This window comes from Osmerus mordax, chromosome 13, assembly GCF_038355195.1.
Source record: "Osmerus mordax isolate fOsmMor3 chromosome 13, fOsmMor3.pri, whole genome shotgun sequence".
In the NCBI taxonomy this organism is placed as follows: domain Eukaryota; kingdom Metazoa; phylum Chordata; class Actinopteri; order Osmeriformes; family Osmeridae; genus Osmerus; species Osmerus mordax.
In genome coordinates this window covers 5463578-5484826 of record NC_090062.1, presented here as the reverse complement: position 1 = coordinate 5484826, position 21249 = coordinate 5463578, and the positions used below count along the sequence as shown (strand labels likewise).

General features: G+C 44.2%; 3 protein-coding genes across 5 annotated transcripts; 1 reads left to right on the top strand and 2 right to left on the bottom strand.

Moving 5' to 3' along the window:
- Positions 1-9159: 9159 nt before the first annotated feature.
- Positions 9160-14098, bottom strand: ccne1 (cyclin E1). The gene is made up of 12 exons (XM_067249109.1): positions 13956-14098; positions 13388-13438; positions 13053-13137; positions 12868-12930; positions 12474-12640; positions 12191-12326; positions 11615-11761; positions 11428-11523; positions 11045-11179; positions 10509-10620; positions 10124-10281; positions 9160-9986 (listed from the first exon to the last, which is right to left on the bottom strand). Exons 2-12 carry the CDS (start codon positions 13399-13401, stop codon positions 9786-9788), a joined length of 1314 nt encoding a protein of 437 aa, XP_067105210.1. The 5' UTR covers positions 13402-13438; positions 13956-14098; the 3' UTR covers positions 9160-9785.
- A 442-nt stretch (positions 14099-14540) lies between these two features.
- On the top strand, positions 14541-18262 carry zgc:162297 (uncharacterized protein LOC555865 homolog). 2 transcript variants are annotated; one of them, XM_067249383.1, is made up of 6 exons: positions 14541-14797; positions 15221-15303; positions 15628-15808; positions 15905-16055; positions 16174-16301; positions 17689-18262. In XM_067249383.1, the coding sequence occupies exons 2-6, from the start codon at positions 15238-15240 to the stop codon at positions 17871-17873; spliced, it is 711 nt and encodes a 236-aa protein (XP_067105484.1). In that variant the 5' UTR covers positions 14541-14797; positions 15221-15237; the 3' UTR covers positions 17874-18262. The 2 variants fall into 2 exon arrangements, with proteins under 2 accessions (XP_067105484.1, XP_067105483.1); XM_067249382.1 differs by having other exon boundaries at positions 14541-15150.
- Positions 18000-21184, bottom strand: si:ch211-260e23.9 (uncharacterized protein LOC555795 homolog). 2 transcript variants are annotated; one of them, XM_067249384.1, is made up of 4 exons: positions 21061-21184; positions 19662-19835; positions 19298-19442; positions 18000-19169 (listed from the first exon to the last, which is right to left on the bottom strand). In XM_067249384.1, the coding sequence occupies exons 2-4, from the start codon at positions 19801-19803 to the stop codon at positions 18938-18940; spliced, it is 519 nt and encodes a 172-aa protein (XP_067105485.1). In that variant the 5' UTR covers positions 19804-19835; positions 21061-21184; the 3' UTR covers positions 18000-18937. The 2 variants fall into 2 exon arrangements, with proteins under 2 accessions (XP_067105485.1, XP_067105486.1); XM_067249385.1 differs by having other exon boundaries at positions 18000-19166.
- Positions 21185-21249: the final 65 nt, after the last annotated feature.

The window sequence follows — 21249 nt, the reverse complement described above, 5'->3', positions numbered from 1 at the left end:
TAACCCATCCTCAGCCTCCTAGGCTCTAACCCCCAACCCTATCCCCTCATCCCCTCATAGGTATCTGGTAGTGACTTCATATTACCAAAGGTACCACCTTCTCCACACAGTGGGTTGTTACTAAAGGCTGGGGGATCTCATAAGGCCTTCTTCTGTTCAAGACATGAAACACAAAGTAACACAACCTAGAAAAGGAACAGGTTAAGGTGGTAGTGGAGACTGCAAGTGGGGGGTGGTTAATTAATACAAAGCATTTTAAAAAGCAAGCCTACCATTCTCCTCACTCCGAAACAGCAGGAATCCATGATAAGCAGCTCATCACACACACAGTGTGGTGTATGCATACATTTGTGTGCAGATTCCTATATGAGTGTATGTGTGTGCGTGTGCGAGTGCGTGCGTGCTGCACGCAGGGGTGTGTGTGTGTGATGCCGACAAGGCTCTCAGATTAATAGTGCCTGAGGTTCCCCTGGCCTCCTGCTGCTCCTCAGCACTCCAGACTTTTTAACGGAGATAATTCACTGACATGGTGTCACTTCAGATAATTGGGGCGCGTCACCGAGCTCGCTCACCTGTCTCAGCGCAGGTGCTGAGGTGTCACCGCTGGAGGAGAGGGATATCTAGTCCACCGCCCCTTCTAAGCAACGTACAGACAGCTGCTGAGGGAGGAGGAAGAGGAGCGCGGGTGGGGGGGGGGAGGAAGAGCGGGAGAAGGAGAGAGTAAAAGAGGTGGAGGAAGATGAGGAGGAAAAGGGGGTGATGGAAGATAAGAATACAAACAGAATTGTCAGGGAGACACTAGTATGTGCACACTACATACTGGAGGAAGGAGAACTATGCCATACAGCAGGGGGATGGTAACTGAATAAGGAGGTTAAGAGAGTTAAGAAAGTTAAAGAAAACATGGGAAAAAGACAAGGAGAAAGAGAAGGAAGATGTTTCAGGGCCAAACTCTCTCCACTAGTCCTGTCTATTCCACAGGGCCATCCGGCAAACACAGAGGCAGGACGAGAGGACAGGAGATTAGCGGGACGAGTAATGGAGAAAAAGTGGCGAACAGAGGCGAGAGAAGATTCGAAACCACTTGGGATTAATTGTGTGTGAGTCTAAATATTTCCACTGTGGCTCATGAACCCTGCAGGCGGGGGGAGGGGGGGGTCGGGGGACGAGGGGGGTCGGGGGTGAGGAGGGGGGTTCTCACTTGTTGTCGGGGTGAGGGTCACAGGGGGGTCGGGTATAATGTCCCCGGCCGACACGCTGGCGATTCCACACTCATTACTCCATTTACAATTACTGCTACCTATTTCCCCGAGAGGGCCGGTCCAACCATTACCACCACGACTCAAATGAAGTGGATAATTGTGTCTCTCTGCGGCACACCGTGAGACAAGAGAAAGAGAGAGAAAGTAGAGAGAGAGAGAGAGAGAGAGAGAGAGAGAGAGAGAGAGAGAGAGAGAGAGAGAGAGAGAGAGAGAGAGAGAGAGAGAGAGAGAGAGAGAGAGAATAGTAAAAGGGTTAGGGAGGAGAGGGAGTGCCCTCAAATGAGTGACAAAGAGGGGGGTCTAGGGTCAGGAGAGAGACAGAGAAAGAGAGAGTGGGGGAGAGAGAGAGACAGAGACAGTGGGAGAAGGGGAGGGAGAAGAGGGATTGCCTGCAAATGAGTGATAGACAGGGGAGGCTAGGGTTAGCCGAGAGAGAGACAGAGAGAGAGAGAGTCTAAATCAGAAAGAGAGGGAAAATGAGAGAGATGGAGGGAGGGAGTCGTTACTGAATGAAGACACATTGGAGGAAGAAAGGCAAACTGCTCATGTCGCTACATGTCTTATTATTTATTAAGTACTGGTATGTTTGTGAACTACCTGGTAGATGTTTGATTCGGGGTGGTTAAGGTGATCAAGGAAATAGAGGAGAGGACAAAGAAATAAACAAGCCACTGTTTGCCGCCAACCATCAGTGTAATCATTCTATAAAACCTCATTCAGAAAACATAAGAACATTTGACACAGGTTTGTGGGAAAAACAGAAAACAACTGAAAATGAACAAAAATAGATATCCTTCTCTGATGTCTAGTGAATGTAAAAGATGAAGGGGGTGATGATTTGAGAGCAAGCCAACACAGACTTGTCAAACTTAGTGCCAAGACTATCCTTTGTCTAAGCACAGTTGTCATGTCAGGCTTGTACCCGTATTAAATATTAATTTTGCATAATAACTTTCAAAGGGAAATAAAGCATGAAGTTAATTATTAATAGTATGTATATTCAAGGCATCTTCTTTTTTTTGTCAACGTATCAAAATATTCTCCGACAGTTGCCACAGGAGAGGAAGGAATCCCACCAGCACCACAGTAAAGGAGAGATGTCAGCCACCAAAACTGATGCAAGTTTCTGGAAACTTGTAGCCTACATTTCACAGGTAGGGGGTTCCAGAGCAGTTACTGCTTAAGAGATCAGAAACAGAAACATACATTAGCATAAGTGTGGATGGAAAAGGAACTAGTATGTTGCAGTTGATAGATGGATGGATGGGTTGGGTGGGTGGGTTGGATGGGTGGATGGGTGGATGGATGGATGGGTGGATGGGTGGATGGGTGGATGGGTGGATGGATGGATGGATGGATGGGTGGATGGGTGGATGGGTGGATGGATGGGTGGATGGATGGGTGGATTCTTCTCTGGTGCAGCTGGAGCCAATGGTCCTGTGTGAGCAGACTGGAAGCCAAGGTCAGGTAATTGGCCGGCGTCATAAACCATCAACAGTCAGGGAGGAAATCATCCAGCCTACTGATGAGGGGAAATGCTATCTGAGAAACGATGGATATCTCATTTACCGCATTCTGTCCCATTTCAACACAATTTGTGATGAGCCCTGTTAATAAGAGCCCTATCTGTCTGAGGGGGCGTTGAGAGAGAGGGGGAGAAAGGGAGAGAGTGGGGGGGACGCACCATTTCAGTCTCGATTTACAGCAATCTCCACCGTCTGAAAACGAGAGAGCGGAGAGAAGTGAGTACTTCCCATTCTTCCAGAGCTCTTTTAGTTTAATTCAATTGTACCTCTCAATACCTTATTTATGGAATGTAGGAAGTCTTCACATCACCCTAATGCATTATGGGGGTGAAAAGAGATGAAGAGGGTTCTTAAGACCACGGTATGAGATAAAACCAGATAAAGAGAATAAAAAAAACCTTGTTCTGCAAGGAAGGTGGAGGAGAGTGGGTGAAGGTAGATGAGGTTTAAATGAGGGGGGGGGGGTTACAAAGATCCGTCTATCTGGGACATCAGTCATGGTAAGTAAGACACAGCTTACTAACAACACGGTGGGAACAATTCTAGAATGTTATACTCTTCTAGAATGTTTTGTTCCAGAATATCAAATAAATGTGAATGTATAAACACAGCCCCTCTGTCTTCTAAAATAATATGGGTTTCACAGGTTGTGAAAACTGCTTCCATCGCTTTCAGCTGGACTGTTTCAAGATGGTGACATTTGGCAGACTGAGCTGATGAAGGATCTGACAATGCCAGAGGAATCCTAACAAGACAAAACACAGCAACTTTCTCCATCCCCAATTATGATCAAACTCATCTCTCTCTCTCTCTATTTCTCTCTTTTCATCTCTCCCTCTCCATCTCCCCCCCCCTCTCTCTCTCTCTCTCTCTCCCTCCCTCTGTATCTTTCCATCTCTCGACCCTCCTCCACCCCCCACTCTCTATCTCTCATTCTTTCTTTCTTTCTCTCTTTCTTTCAGCACATGAATAATAGGTCAGATGTGATCGAACAGTGCAGTGTAGCTGGCAGACAGCTCTAACCGGATTCTCAATCAATACAGCTTTCTAATGTCTCTAGCCTCTGTCGCCCGCTTCCATATTTAAATAACAGCAGAATGTGATGCCACGGTGTCACGCATCATCTAGCCAAAGTCACATGTGATTAGACACGACCATTTCATCCACAGGAGGGGGGAGGGGACACATTAGACTAATTAAAGAAACAGTCAGCTATATATGGAATGATTCTAAGCATATAGATCCCAGACGTTTAAAGGTTTCGAATAGGCACATGACCCAGAAATGCCTACATGAAACCAGTTTAGCTGCTTAGTAGACAGACTACTATGCCAACCCAATGTTGACTCCAATGTAAGAAAATGTCACAAGTGGTATTTTGTTCACTGTTTGCTTAAGGTTTAAGAGTATATTGTTGAAGTGTCATTAATTGAGCACACCCGTGCTATTGAGAAATCAAAACCAATCCTATCAAAGCATTTTTAAATAGATGTTGAGCAAATACGAGTATTGTTACATGTTTTGCAAGTAGGTGTGTGATAAAACGACACGGTTTGGTTTTGCACACATGCTAGGTAAAAAATATGTCAAGTGCAATGCTACTTATTCCATAACCCCACCCTAACCCTTACCTCATTTTACATAATCCTATCCTCTATAACTCAAATCTGAACCTTAACCATAACCGAATGTGTAACTCATCCTCATATGTTATATCTCCTTTTGAGAAATGCAGTAATTTAAAGATGCATATCTAAAGTGTTACAAAGGGGCAGTATGAGTGCATGAATGATGTGCTACATCGGCCGCCCATAATATGAGACCTCAGTATGGGGCCTTTACCATGGCCATCATTGCAACTGTCTTATAAAACAGCTGAAAAGCATAACACACATGGCTCAGTGCATAAGGCGCAGAGTTGCCAGATATGAAATAATGAAATGACACATTCTGGAGCACATTTCCTTACTCTGTGCTATATTACCATGTCTGCAGGCACTACCTTTGTCTCCATCACGGAATTGACTAAAACGGTGTGTATTGTAACACGACACCCCTGATTTCATGCAAAATGGAGGATTATGGAATTGAATTGAACGCTCATCTTTTTTTGTTCAGATTTCTAAATTAGGATTTTCTGCCTTCATAATGACATAGAGTATTCTCTTTTTAGTCAAATCAATGGCAGCTATTTATATGAGCAGTAATCCCTCACCAAGCTCTATAGTGCCAGAAGTGGGATGGTTTAAAGTAATGCCCAAAAACAAAAAAGACACTCAATGAATGTAAATTGGTTTCTCTCTCGTTATGTCCATCTCTGAGAAATGTGTAGAAGAAAATGAAAAACACATTACTTAAAACGTTAATCGAAAAAAAGCACACTTTGATTTCAGAAGTGAGCATGGACTCCTGTGGAGCACCAGTTAAGGTTACAGACACAAGGCTCTCTTGAATACAACAATCTCACTATTTTCCTCCCTCTCCCTCTCTCTCTTTCTCCATTTCTCTTCCTCTTTCTCTCTCTGTCCCTCTACCTCTCTCTCCCCCTCCCTCTATCTTTCTCGCTCTCTCTCTGTCTGAATAGAGCATGAATGCCTGACAAGTAGGCTATCATCCAAGAGATCATTAAGCAAAAGGGTTGAAGTGCCATATCCAGTGTGAGGAGGATGCCATGGCAACAGGGTTGAGAGACGAGATAAAAACAATGCGAGGCAGGAGGCAGGGCGGCAGCTGAACGATCGCCGCTGATCGATGGATCCCCCTCTCTCTCTCCTCCCTCTCATCCCTCTCTCATCCCCTCTGCCAGGGGCCAGTCGGGGAGGAGGGAAGAAGCCAGGAAGCTTTAAGGCTTCACAGGTTGGGTAACAGTGGGAACCATCTTCAAAGCACCAATCGTTCTCTTCACAAGGGTCCTATTGAACATGTAATACAGACCATTTGCATATGAACGATTACTATTACTTTACACAAAGACAGGGTGGAAGGTATCATGTCTTAGGAATATAATTTTTTTCACAGTTGAATACTAATAAGCTGAGTCAGTATGGAACATGGAAAGACTGTCATTGTGCTGTAGGCCTACTTCTAAATTCCAGAGGTTGGGTTCTGGATAACAGTACAGTAACATTAGGGGAGAGTTTCAGATCTGATTCAACAATATTAAAATGTGATTTATTTATTTATTTCATATATTTTCATAACTCTGTTGTATAGAACTCTCCACAATAAACACTACATTGTCAATTGGATACTCCAACCAGTCCAGTCCTACCTAGCATTTTCCAGCTTCTCACAAAAGTAAACAAAGCAACACTTGTCCTTGCCATAGTTTGGATGATTTAACCGCCTTTGGCACCTTGAGTTACGGTGAGAGGGACTTGATGCGCAGTGAAGCGTCTGTGTGAGGTTTGAATAGAAAGGTGTGTGTGTGATGTGAGTGTGTGTGTGTGTGTGTGTGTGTGCATGCGCTACCAGTTTAGCTGTACGTCTTTAGCACAGGTGAGTCCTATGTATTATCTTCTGCAGTTGTCAGCACAGTTAGTTTGTTGTGCTAAAGCCCCATGAGGGGAGGGGGGTGAATGCCTTCAGGTTACTGATGTGGCTGTGTGCCTTCTTTTAATTTTGAGAATGCTTTTTGAGGCGTGTGATAAGCTCTTCATGTCTCCTACTCTCTCTGGGGCTTGTGTTCACACATACACACGCACAAACACGCACAAATTCAAAACGTTCACATACACACACACACAAACACACACGGGAAGTTCACTTGCAAAACAACATGTGCTAATCAATCTGTTGAAAGCAATCTGTCAGGAAATCTTTAGCATTAAGGAAGGCTCCCTGAATGGGGATCAGGGCCTACCATGGGGCAGGGCAGGCCTGGGACTTAGGAAGAGCTGCCTCCACACTCCCCCATGTGTCAATAAGGATTATAAGATGCTTTTATCTTTGCAAACACACAGGCCAGTCACTCATTTAAATGGATGAATAGTTTAGTTCTCTTTAATAAATAAAATACAGGCCTATACCCCCAAATAAATTCATTCAAATCCAGACACTTTTCACATTTTGTACAATATGCCTCGTGTGAGATCTAATCTTTGGTTATTTTCTCATCCTGGAATACATCGAAGGCATCTTTGAGCATAGTTGTTGAAGACTTGAAAGGATAAACAGACACTACCTATTGTTGGTGGTACTGTGTCTCTTTATTCCCAACTTAAGACCCACATTTCCTTTGAGAGTACGTTGCTTTCAGCTACTGACAGACACCATATGCAAAGCAGGTGCAGGAAACACAGTGAACAAAAGAGACACTTATTGTATTTCATGACCTACCAAAAGGCTTGTTTGAATATTAAAGATGAGAGAACTGTATTTACACTTAAAATTTCAATGGACCTAAAATAACCATATTTCTATCTCCCCCATCAAACGCAATAGCGTCAATAAATCTGCCCCTTACTGAAGAACAAATAAAAGCAAATTTTGACATTTTGCATTCAAGCCTCCCTTTATAGGTCAGAGGAAATGCAGGCCGACCTCTCATTGTTTCTAAATGCCATTTTGTAAAGCAGAGACGCTGGAATTAATTAATGCGCAGGGAGCTGCCACTGTCAAGACGCGCGCATTAAAATCAATGATTAATAAATTCAAAACACACAACAAACTCAGCTGGGAGATGAAAATAGTATTGTGTGCTCCCCAGGAAGCGTCCCTAGCTCGGGTCCTCCCACTGGCGGGGCGGCCACTCAGATGCCTAATGGAAAATAGCCGATGCCAGCTGTGTGCCGGTGAATAAAATCACTTTAATTAAAGGAATTACAATGGAAAAGGAACCGGGGATATGTGGAACGAAATCGACAGGAAGCCAGCCCTCGTGTTCGACACACACTGCCTCTGAAAGAAGATAAAACACATAAAGACTTAAAGGAACAGAGTGCCATTGTGTTTTTTGCCTCTTTAAATAAGACTAATCCCCACATGTTTCATTATACATAGTACTGTCTGCTTACAGATTTAGACTGCCATTTAATCAAATCCGCATTGTGGTATTCACATAAAAGACCTTGTATGGGCATGGTTATGGGCTCCATAGAACCAGTAAAATATAGATATTTTATTTATTTACACATGACTCACACTACTTCAGCTCTTCTACCTTAAGTTGAGGTTCAGTCGTGTGTCCTGTTTTTCTTTTGTTAGGGTTTGTTGTTATGGCATGTCCAACAAATTCTTCAACAACTTATGAGTGACATTAGCCTACTAATGTGGTTATACGATAATAGGACACAGATTAAACCAATTGTTTGTATAAACTTTCTACAGTAAATGAACTGGGACAGAGGATACTGACAGAGGATACTGACCTTCCAGTTCACCCAAATGGCCACAAGAGGGTAACAGGTATGAGAACAGAACAGGCTCTGTGAAGAAGCAGTCCCTTTGCAACTGTTGTTAGCCTGACAAACATGACATGTCTACACTGTCCCTCAGGACCATCCTGTTCCAGTCCCACTCCCGTTCTCTGTTGTCTGACCTATCTCAATGATGCAACAGCTACAACATAACAGACAACCAGACTACTTTAAAGCATGGTGCACGGCTGAATTATCCATTGGGGGTCATGCTGAGAGAACCATAAAGCATGACTAGCTGTCAAGTAGCCAAGGCGCCATGGACCCACACACACACACACATTTGATTTTAGATCTCCCATTGCTTTCTACCACCATTATGAATAAAGTTGATGAAATATTGAAGACTAAGACGAGAAAACTAAGTCAGTGACATCAAAGCATACATACACACTGTACCAACTTGTTTACATGAACTAGTATGTCTGATGGGAATAGCCTGGTTAGCAGCAACCATAAACAACAGACGTCAACAACTTTGTGCTGTGGAGGAGACTGAAGAGAGGCTAACCGGTATCTCCAGCTTTATCTGGGACAGAGGAAGGAAGCGCCCTACTGACATCTAGTGGTGCAGGGACTTTCACTCAACCTGGCTTCCTGCTCAAGGACATGTTGCATTCTAAACTGGAGAAAACCCTGAGTCATGGATTCCAGGTTAACTTGATCCGTATGTAAATTGTCCCTTAATGGTTCATGGACATTTGTATGCTGAAGCACTTCTTGTGCTGTAGATACCAGTGCGAAGTTGTGCTCAGAGCTAAAAGGGGGTTAGGAGGGAGACGTGTTGGCTCCATTTTGATTTTGACCAAACCAGATCACTTTCAGTTCTACTGACCCCTGACTACCCAAGGCATGTCTGGCAATAGTCCACCGACAGAGACTAAGCTTCCTGGGCTGAGAAAAGAATCTGTGTATCTACATTCATTTGGATGAACACTCATTGAAAGCAGGAGGTACAACATAAAACTGTCCCGAGACAGCGGCTTTATTGAAAAATATCATATGAAGTAGCAGCATCTCATTGCATAAACACACACACAAATAAAATCTGACATTTTGGAGAAAAAAAAAAATCAATTCATTTCAACCTCAGGATGGGGAAAAATAATTGCATTAAAATCTTAAATATATCCATACTGTAGCTTCTGAAGCTGCCTGTCCCCACATTGTCCATCACGGTAGCTAGGGTACTGGTCCCAAAACCAAATTATGGCAGTGGTCTAGTTTATAAAATGGCGAGACAGAGCCACAAACACACACACACACGTCAAAGTTTCCTCTGTTAATCCATGCCCACCTTGATTAGCAGCACTCCGAGCCAATGGCAGCTCTAGGATTTTTGGGGTAGGTGGTCCCTCCTTTATAGCACACGTCAGCGTAAAAACATTCCTTCATTCATTCACTCATTCAGACGGGACCTCACTTGTTCATTCATTCATTTCCTTAATTCCCCAAAGCATTAACAGGTCATGGTCAAAGCCAATTTAGCACCCTCCTCTTCCTGTGTCCGTCCAACCAGAACAGGTTGAGGCCTCTCCGGGTAGGGTGCAGCTGCACCCTTAATACTGGCTGATCTCAGGTCAGTTCAGTTTCCCCTCCTGCGAGATGGGGTGAGGGGCTGGGAAGCTCATCATGGCTCTGATCTTGGGAGGAACGGAGGCTTCCATGCGGAGGCAGTCCTCCATCTTCTCACTGCTGAGGGGTGGGGTCAGAACCCCGGAGGGCACCGGGACACTCCCATTGCACTGCATGTCCACTTCCTGGTAAGAGTAGGCCTTGTCCTGCAGACACAACCACAGAGGAAGAATCAGTACACGAGGCACAAAGCACAGAGGAAGAACGCATGCACTGTCAAATCCTGCACAGGGATGCCATTTGGACAGCGCTGGCAGGCCCCAAGACAGGAAGAGGAACTGACCAGCCACTGCATGTAGTCTACGTGTGTCTGGATGTTGTGCATGTCGTCAGCAAGGATCCCTTGAAAGGTCTTCATGGTGGCGCTGCCCCCCTGCCTCAGAGCCATGGCGAAGGGCACCATCCACCTCACACACCCCTCCACCTCGGAGCGCTTCAGACCTGCACACAGAAACAGGCGAGTTACAGCACAAGGTTGTGGTCTCGACTCTAAAGACTAGGAAGTTCTGCCGAGTCAGGTTTATAGATGCGTTTCAGAACATCTATAACATCCATCCATTTCAGAAGGTGGAAGCCTGCAGCTGTGGTTGGAAGGTGGTCTGTGTATGACTTGGGCTGGAGGACACTTCTAGGCTCATATCGGTGCCGAGTGTCCGGTGGAGACCTACCCGAGACGTTCTCCACGAGCTCCAACGAGGAGAAATGGAAGAGGGCCGAGGCCGCCAGGACTCCGTTAGAAAACTCCAGACACCTCACATCCAGCATACACAGGTCCAGCAGCTGGAGAGAGAGGGACAGAAGTCGGAACGCATGAGTTTCATGTTAACACACACACACACACAATATTAAATAGAATAATCTAGGGAGAAGTGCCCCAGTGATCTAGAACTGCTAAGTGCTTCTTTTTGCCACGTGTTTGTCGTTCAAGAGCTCTGACTAGAGGCTACACTGACAAACAGGATACCCGAGACCCTCACAACTCGCCGCCCCGTCTTTTGTCCCAGGGGAGAAAGAGTAGGATGTAATCGTCTCGGAGTATTGTGAAAAGGTTACTGAATACTAGGACCCTCTACGTCAGATATGACACTGGAGATGCAAGGCTACACGTAGAGCTGCAATAACACGCTAGGGCTTGCCTCTACTGAACATGCCCCAGGTGAAGAGTGTGTGCTAGGGTGGGATACCATGGAGCGTGTGTGTATACCTCTGCAATCTGTGTGAACATGGCCTGAGGGTACTGGGGTAGCAGCAGCTCATCCTGCCTCTTCAGGTACGCCACCTGCATGTAGACATTCAGCCAGGAGATGGGAGTCTGTGGGCTCAGACCCCAGTTCAGCTCCTGAGAGGGAAAACGACACACGATCAACAGGAAGCCACCATCTGCCATTGACATGGTGTGAATGCACCGAGTCACGGGCTAAGTTTGGTCACCCATCCACCTAAAGAAGTGGTTGAGGCTGGTGAATCTAATGTGGCTTGCATCATGCATATTGACCAGAGATGACCCTGGAGCCACACCCAGTGAGGGTCTCACAGGGTTAGGGTTACCAGGACAACAGCTCTGATGAGGAAACCCGGCATCAATACCTTCATGACGATGAGCTCCATGCTCAGAATATCATCCTCCGCACACGCCTCATCTGTCACATAGGCAAACTGGTGAATCTTTGGAGGATACATTTCCTGAGGGGGAGGAAACCGACATGTAACTTGTATCGAAAAGACATCAGATGAACTGTCCGTCTTGTCGTGAGGGGGGTAGGGGCTGACGTACCTCCACTTTGGCAGCGATGAACAGACAGGTGATGCCTATGAGCTGGAGGGTGGACTTGAACACGTTGGTCTGTGTGGCCATGAAGCGGTCAAAGTAGTCCTGGGCCAGGTGGTAAGTCTCCCTGTGGAGCTTGTACACCTCGCAAACCTGGAGCAGAGGGGAGAGGGACACCGTCAACATCAGTTCACAAGCAGGGAACACACAATATGCTCGACAGAAGATCTCCTTGACAGGCCAAGTTTTGGGGAAAGGGTGAAGGGGGTTGGTCATGGCAGGCTGGGAACTAATTTGGAAACTAGCAAGTCTAATCACTTGTGCTTTTTTTAGGCCTGGCTGATACCCATCAGCTGACATATTTCACCATTGAATTAAGCCAATATGTGGGGATGCAAACAAGCTGACCTACAGCAAAACTGCAGTCAACTCATCGACTGTAGGGAGTGCCTCAATTGTTTTTTTTGTTTTTCTTAAGACGTAGTCAATGTTGTGGACAATGCCATGTTTGACAGAATGTGTGTTGGAGAGAGTCAGAGATGAACACATCCAGTTTGAGTATGTCTATGTCTGGGTACTCGCCTCCATAAGCCAGTCAAGGAGAATAGCCCTCATCTTGGGCTGAAGGTGGGGATGTTTGTCCATGACGTGCATGTCTCTCATGTAGCTCCGGTCCTTCTCCAGCATGTTGTTCCACACCACATCCTTACTCGCCCAACTGGGTGGAGAGCAGAGAAGACAGGACATTCACTTACACACCAGATTCCCCAAACAGAATGCGGTCACTGAGATGAGGGGGTCAAGTATTAAGGAAAGTGACTACGACAGATTCACTTTCTTTAGGAGTGGATTAGAAGTTACGCACCACAGGACTGGGAGTGGGGAGGACCGGACGGGGGTGACACAGATGTTGCTGAATGTGTACTGGGCCAGTCCTGCTTTGCACAGGGAGACCCGTCGATCAACTTCCATGTCGGGTGTGGGTATACACCTGTGGGGACTTGTATGACACGCCTCCGAACTCCAGTATACCTGCATGAGTGGGATAAGAAAAACTGAAAAAACTGCTTTGTGGTCTGGAAATGTTGGTGCACTCCCAGTGGAATGCAACAATGCCACCATCATGGTTTACACAAGGAAGGGTGAAGTGAGTAACACTGACTTAAGTATCACTGACAACTACTTTACATGACTGTACGGTTTGGTGGCTTACTCAAAATTACATTAGACAGCCTAGTTAACAATCCTGGTTAAGTTACCTCAGATTCACGATGTTTCTTCATAGACATCTCTGCAACCTCCTCGTCAGGGTCTTGCAGATACTGTGAATTGAACAAAAAGAGGGAGGTTAGTGTAATTGACATCAACAAGACGGGCCTCTCTCTAGCATATCAACTCATTACAGAGGCTATTAGTATTGGCCTGTTAGCGGGCATTAACTTACAACAGCAACATCTGCCTTTCTCTTCCTCGAACGTACTTCATTTTCTTTAGGCACCTCTGCGATTAACCGGGATTCCGTTTCTTGTCTGCAAACGTACATTAATAACACGTGACCAACTTTACATTCTGTCCGACATTCTTGTGATAAGATGAGTTCTCAGCCAACAATATCATTAGTTAGGTAGCTAGATGGCTAACGCTAACTTAGCTATACATGCTAGTTAGCAATCAGTAAACCAACTTAAGCGAGTAGCTAGCTACAGTAGCTAACTAACTTGTTCCACCCCTCCACTGATATCTCAAATTAGATCCATATCGTGCCCACATGAAACGTACCTCTTTCCTGGCATTATATCCCCAAGTGTGTCACTGGGATTAAGAGTAAGTCTGTAGACAAGAGATATATGTTATGCGTATTTTTCACTTAATTTGTTTATAACACACACACACACTCCCAACCCCCACACAAGTTGTCTCTTGTCTGACAAAGCCAGCCTCTGCTCTGGGCGCGGGGAAGTGGAACACAATGTTAAAGGACGACAAACCATGAGAAATGTGCAAATAACTTGTTTAAGATCATGCACGTAGCAAGGATGAAATCAAACATCCTTTGCACTCAGTGGTAAAATTGCGATTCTGATATACAAATGAAATGTCTTAACTACCATAGCCTACTTCAGTAGGAGAACTGGCCGGTGAGAACATGGCCGAACCATTTGTTAATTTTCATTTCCATTTCAGACTATCAAGCATCCAACAAACTGCATATATGAAAACTGGAATCAATTTAATTCGACAAACCGGAAAAAATGACCAAAGACAAAGTTGTAAAAATAGTAGCAACATGCTTGCAATATAACTTGATAAGTTGATAACCCATCCAATTCCATTCTCTCCAACTCACCCAAAAGACTCCACTCCACTCAGAATGTTATGGATCTTCTTTTATAATTTAACGCGTGCAAAAATTATTTGGATGAAAGTTATATGATTTATTTTCGAGTCGTTTAGTGGCCTTTAGCGGCTAGCAGATCTCTTGCAGTGAAGCTTGTCAGCTCAATCTGAGCTGGCGCGAGTATTTTGCGCCTTCTTTGAGAGAACAGATGACTTTATGCAGTCACAGACTGAGACGTCAGAGCGGGCGATTTAAAACTTAGTGCGAAAAACTACTTGCGTTCTACAGCTCCCGTTATGTGTTGCAAACGCTATCTCACTCAACACAATCCCCACCTCTACCAGTTTAAAATGTGCAGAATAAATAGATATTTTAGCTCTAGTAATCTGAAAACATGCAGAAAGGTTCAGTTGGTCCCAACAAATGTTTCCATTTTGCCGGCAAAAGGGAGGCGTGGTTCATTCACTGACAGCTAGTGAGGCGGAGTTTCTAAGCGGAAGTCTTCGAAGTACCGCGTGGCTACGATGACAGATGTAAACAAACGGCTGTAGTCCTGTAAAACTCCCTCGACTCCTGCTATTAAGATGAAGATTACGAAAACATACTAGACATAGGAGACTGTCATCCTCAAAACTCAACTATTGAGATCATACAAACAAGTGGGCTGAGGGCGCGCTTTTGCCGGACATGAACAGTGTGCATTTAAGAGCTAGCGAACTAGCTGGTTCTATCCCTTACTCGAATGATGGACGTATAGAAACTATCGAAACTACGTTTTGTGATTCCGTAGAATCATCTAATTGTTCTGTGTTTCTGTAAAGGAAGTAGGAGGTCGAGGTTGTTTGAAATCTGTAAGCATTTGGTTGTCCGCCGGTATTGATAGGCCTATTGACAAAATTGTAAAGGTATTATGATCAAATGTTTATGATTGTGAGCCTGAGGGCTACTCCAAAGCATTCCCCAATGGAGAAAACGAGAACCGCTCGGACACAATCTGTAAACAGAAGCTTAAACTTTGACCAGTCACGTGGTGCTGTTGGTAAAAAAGTTAGTTTGCTTGAGACAAAATCTAGTCACAACCTCTACAGAAGAAGAAGACAGACGATCTAGCTAAACTTCAGAAGAAGAAAAATGAAATTTGTGGAGTTGTTTGGTCGTCTGAAATCTGTGGTCATTGGAATGGTCCATGTCCAAGCCTTGCCAGGTAGCTGTGTGGAAAAACGAATGTTATCTGAGGTTGTTTTTAGCAATCCTGTTCATATTATGTGTCATAGGAACACCTTTGAGCAGCATGGCCATCCCCCAGATTGTTGAAGAGGCATGCAGAGAAGCAGAGATTTATTACAATGCAGGGATTGTAAGTATACCTTCTACATACTTGTGCAATGTTTTCAACAGATAGCAGAACATGTATGAATCATTTTAGAGAAATATGAATATGACGATAGCACCACAACCCTTACTCTACCGATGCAAAAACAATGTTTCTAGTGTAACAGCACTGTGGTGGTCGACAGTACATCAAACATCACACAAACACCTTGTATGAGCATCAGTAGATTTAGGGTTGTGGTAAGAAATTCAATGTCTTTTGAGGCCTTTCACAAACCATAACCTTCCATAATGTTATTATTATTTTATCATGGGTGTATTGGTTTTGATCTATCTCTATCCCTAACAGGACGGGCTTATCATTGAGAACATGCATGACATCCCATACTCCTTCTCTGTGGGGCCAGAGGTGTGTGCCTCCATGACGGCTGTGTGTGATGCAGTGAGAGCCTCCTATCCCTCCCTACCCCTGGGCATTCAGATCCTGTCTGCAGCCAATCAGCCTGCTCTGGCTGTAGCTCTGGCCTCAGGTATAAAACACCAGGCACAAACATCACGTTCTCCCCATGCATTTAAATGTATTTTTAAATCAGTGTATGATGATGCAGTACACATATGTGCTCCAGGGTTGGATTTCATACGTGCTGAAGGGTTTGTGTTCTCCCATGTGGCTGATGAGGGCATTCTTAACGCCTGTGCGGGTGACCTGTTACGATACCGCAAGCAGATAGGGGCTGAGCGTGTGCAGATCTACACCGATATTAAAAAGAAACACAGGTGAGCTGATACTCACAAACATTCAGGGTTTAAAATCCTTTGTTTAAAATGTTTTACTATACAGTACACAGAACTCGATGATGAGTTTGTGGGTGTGTGTGTGTGTGTTTGTGTCCAGCTCCCATGCCCTGACATCAGATGTGAGTGTAGTAGAGACGGCCAGAGCTGCAGAGTTTTTCCTTTCTGATGGCCTCATCATCACTGGAACAGCCACAGGGCTGCAGGCAGACCCAGCTGAACTTAAAGGTAGATGGGCTCTTCTTATCACCAACATTTGAAATGTGCCAGAGTCGGGATAACAGAATGTTTTTTGGACTAACATTTGACTTTGAAGGCCCACCTATTGAGGATGTCTATCTGTCTGTAAAAAAAGTATTTATAGTGATACTGTTTGCCTCACTGACTACCTGAGGTAATTTCCTCTCTCTGACAGGAGTCTGACAGACTCTTGTCCTGTTAGCGAGTTCACAGTGTGGATGGTTGTCATAGTTGGAGGAGCACAGCTATATCAGTTTACAAGATCTACATTGAGAGCAGAGGGCAGCAGACACTGAACACAAGCATAGGTCTGAAGCTTAGCACTCTGCCATGTCAGTAATGCCAGGTGTACTGTATGCCTTCACATAGACATACACACATAACCATATCAAGAAGACATGCAAACACAGTCTGTCTGTCTGTCTCTCTCTCACACACACCAACATTCACTGTCACAGACAGGCACCTCCAGGCAGTAGTGTTGTGGTGTATTGGTAAGTGGGTAAACTGTGACTTTAACCCCAACATGTGTGTGGCTAGCTCTAATTAGATAAATGTGTCTCGCTATTTTATATGGGTTTACGCCAAGTACTCTTCTCAGAGTTGGGTACACGGGTAGGCCCCTTTCTCTGAGGTGGGTATATGCCATATACTTGTGTATGCACACTAGTACACCTCTGCCTCCAGACAATTATATAGTTGCTTTTCATATTCCAGTGGCACTGCACAGCGCTACCTTCTGCCACACATGATCAGTCTGTAACTTCATTTGAACTGCTGGTTTAGCTATCCTTATGCCCATTGAGCCTGCGAGGCTGGCTGCCGGCCGCATAAAGAGCAGCCTCGTCCCAGCCAGGCCTCTCCAGGTCTGGGGAGAGGCCTGGCTGGGCCTGGGCACACATCCTGTCCCTGCCTGCCTGCCCCAGCCCGGCCTGGCTAAAACAGACACCAACACCGGCTGCTATTTTTAAGCTCAGTTTCCAGATGGCTGGAACACACTCACATAAGGCTGTCAACACAGCCATCTAAACACACACACTCACATACACACTCACACAAACCAGGCCAGACTGAATGTCACCCGACCCTGCTGCCTAGTTTGGAGGTCTGCCTGCAGGGTCCCAGTACAGTTCCAGTGGGCTTCAACTGTTGGTATGGGGGCTTGGGCTGGGTCCAGTGGGCGAGGGTCTGTGGTTTGTCAGATGGCTCAGTGTGTCTGCCAGAGCCTGGGACTCTCTCACTCTCTTCCTCTCTCTTAAGTTTCATCTATGGAAACAAAGGGTGGACACCATCACAAACTAGGATCACAACTGTAGGATCAGTCTTACATTTTGTGGTATATGTATGCTTCCTTTTTCTTGTGTGTCATTCACAGATGTTGCCCAGTCTGTAAAGATCCCAACTCTGATTGGCTCAGGAGTAACCTACGATAATGTTGAAGACTACCTGGATGCTAATGCAATGATCATTGGCTCTCATTTCAAGAAGGGAGGCTACTGGGCCAATCAGGTAGATCCAGAAAGGGTGAAGAGATTCATGGAGAAAATTCACAAACTGTGACTCTGAAAGATTTGTATCAATACCAAAGTGCAATACATGCAGTTATTTTTTAACGTGTGTTGGAATACAGTCATAATTCAAAAAGTGTTGTCTCCATTATTTTGCAAAAAGAGATGCTGTCAACAATTTAACAAAACAAATGTATTTTATATTTATTTCCTTTCATAAATATACCTGATACAAAATAACTGTATTTACAACTGGACTTTTATCTAACATGAAGCATGTGACAAACAATCACTGCAAACTCTACTAAACTAAAAGTTATAAAAGAAATTACTTGATACAAAACATTACAATCAGTGTTTGATATTTCTTAGATGAAGTAACGGCACCTTATGATATTACAAATAGTAGCAACATTGAGTTTTGTTGTTTCATGGTGTGGTCACAAACTCAAAATCACAAACACTTGTTCATACAGTAAATACATTTCAAATAAGTCATTCCAATAGCATACTTTAGGCACATACAATGTATTCCTTATCACTGAAAATAATGGATGCAAATGTGCTATTACCCAATTGCACATTAAACTCAAATCAGTCATTGAAATTTGCACCAGTGCCATTACAAACTGTATCAAGTGTCAAAGAAACATTCCACACACATAACATTCTATAACTACTCAGGACATTTCCTGAACTCAGACCTGTTTCAACTTAAAACATTTCTCACTAAACCATATTGCTGCTTATCACAGGCTTTCCCTTATTGGGAGTAGTTACATGGTAGCTGACAAGTCTGGAGGGAATGGCAGGCTCAAAATGTCACAGATAAGGGTTCGGTTTTCTCAGTCAGAGGTGTTCTAGGTCATCAAATCATACAGATAAAGTTCCTGAGGTGTAAAAACAATAAATAAACCTGACTGAATTAGAGATGACCTTGAACGCACGCCGGCCAGACATAAATCAAACACAATCGGAAATCCTTTCCCATCCTTTGGGTTGAGCCCTGGTGTGGTTTTGTAGGTTAAACACAACCACTCAGTTGTTCTAACACAGGTAAGCATTTGACATGATTTCCTATCCTATTTGACAGGTCTGGCGCTGTGTATGCAAGTATCAGTAGTTGAAGAGGCGCTGGCTGGGCTGTTTGAAGTGACCATAGCGTCTCTCAGCAGGAGAGAAGCGTGTCTTGGCCAGGTTCTGCCTGTGGAGGGCACTCCTGGTCAGCCTCTTGTGCCCAGGGAGGGGCCTTGCTCTGTGGAGGGCCAAGCGGTGGACATGGCAAGGCAGCGGGGAGCCCCAGGCCGCCAGCCTCCAGGACACATGCTGCTTGATGGACACAGGCCTGCTGAGAGGTGCATTGTCAGTTAGCTGCCTACCATGCTTGATAACAACTATGGTGTGTATGTGCGAACGCACATCTCACCTTATTGTAATAGTCAAACTATATTGGGCCCTGAAGGAATGCAAACTGACCTAGGGCAGTCTTCCTCGTCTTCATCTGATTCCAGCAGCTCATCCTCTGTGATTTTGCTTCTCATCTGGTAGACAGACATGCTGGGGTGTTCAATCAGCATGTTCTCCAGAGGGTCCACCTCAGGCTGCTCCAGTGGGACGTTCTCTACAAAAGTCAACCATAGAACCTCTATGAGCAAGGACAAGGCAAGTCTATTATGTCCATAGTCACTGAACAGGGTGTTAAACACAATGTGGCTTCAAGGTAAAAGTTCCAGAATTCAAGATTGGTCTTGAATTATTTAGTTGTTTTATTTAGAGAGTCTGAGAGACAAGTACTTTGAGACCATCAGGGAGAAAGGCAGAGGCACAGATCAGATTTTACCTTGAATCCTGACGATGACCCAACCTCCCTCCTCAAATTCCATCAGGTCATCATAGGTGTCATCCACATTATCACTGGAGGCTGCGGCATCAAACTCCTCTTCGGTGTTACCAAGGAGATGGGCAAAAAGTTTTCCAAACATCCTGATGTCTCACTTGTCTCCCTTGCGGAAGTCTGCAGAGACAAAGATAGTGCCATCTTGAGGACAATAAAGATACTGCACTAGGCATTAACTGGCCTTATCAATCATTAGCCATTCCATTTGGAAACCCAAAGAATGTCCTGAAGACCTCTGCATTCCATTCTCGTTCAAGATAAGGGTAATTTCTCTCAAATTAAATGATATAACCAAAACTACAATAACAGATTAGGAATTAATGGTAAAATAGTATTTTTGTTCATCAAAAATATATTTCATAATAGCCTACATACATCAAATTAAATAACTCCCTAAAATAAAACTAAAGCAACCCTTATTTTATCTTGGTCTGTCATTCCAGAACTTGCGTGATTCTTTGACCTTCTGTACTGTGCTGATGACCCTGAAAGCACAGCTAAGGCCACAGCTGTGGTTCAGGAACAACAAGCCCCTAGGAGGCCCTCTGCTGGCAGGGAAACCCTGTTCCCTGAATACACTACCAGAAAAAGTTACATTTGTCTAGATTGCTGATTTATGTTTTCCTTCATCATTAGCATGGGAGTTCCAATAACAGACTATTTTCATTATATGTAAATTCCACAGGACCAAGAAAATAAACATCTCTGGTTTGTTCCAGCAAAAAACTAACCTATTTAAAATATCAGTAGTAGGCCAAATAAATAAATGTACTTCAAGTTTAAATGCAAAACTTTTTAGAAAGACAACTTCTGCTGAAAAAAATAGCTGTCTATTGTCCAATGCACCTGTATGCAAAACGTGTTTTGATACATTTTACTGTTTCTTACAATCTGTCTGTTTATCTGTATGTCTGTCTGGACTCTGTCCTTAAACATCTCAGCTTGGTAACAACGTCACATCAGTAGCCAACCCCAGATCGTTACATAACACACAGTATACCAGTAGACTCCTAACCAATTTTGGAAACCGACAAGCTAATTTATGCTTTCATTTGATGATGGCTTCCATCAAGGGGAGTAAACTGAACTATGTCTGGTAATTGAAAAAAAAACCTTTACTCTGTCACATTTAGACCCATTATACAAAACTAGGATATTCTGAATGTATGCATTGTATTATTATTTTCAAATTAAGCAATTTTATACTAAGACGTCGGATCAGACGCAATCTGAACAGGCTACCTAGACAAAATAAGAACAATAGACGAGGAGAACAGATCGAGTAGGTTTACATTCTCATGCCAGTGTGAAAAAGGTTGTATTCTATTATTATTTATCTTACCCGAGAAGATGAAAATAAATTCGAATGAGTTTTGGTGATGTGTCGCCCGGCTGCTTTTAGGATAACGATGTAACTCTTCTGATGTTGTTATGATTTTCAAAGTTGTTTATGAACATCATGTCCCAGCCCTGTGTAACGTCACTAAACCAAACACACCCCTCAGAAGGCGGAGCGTCACTCCCGTTTGTA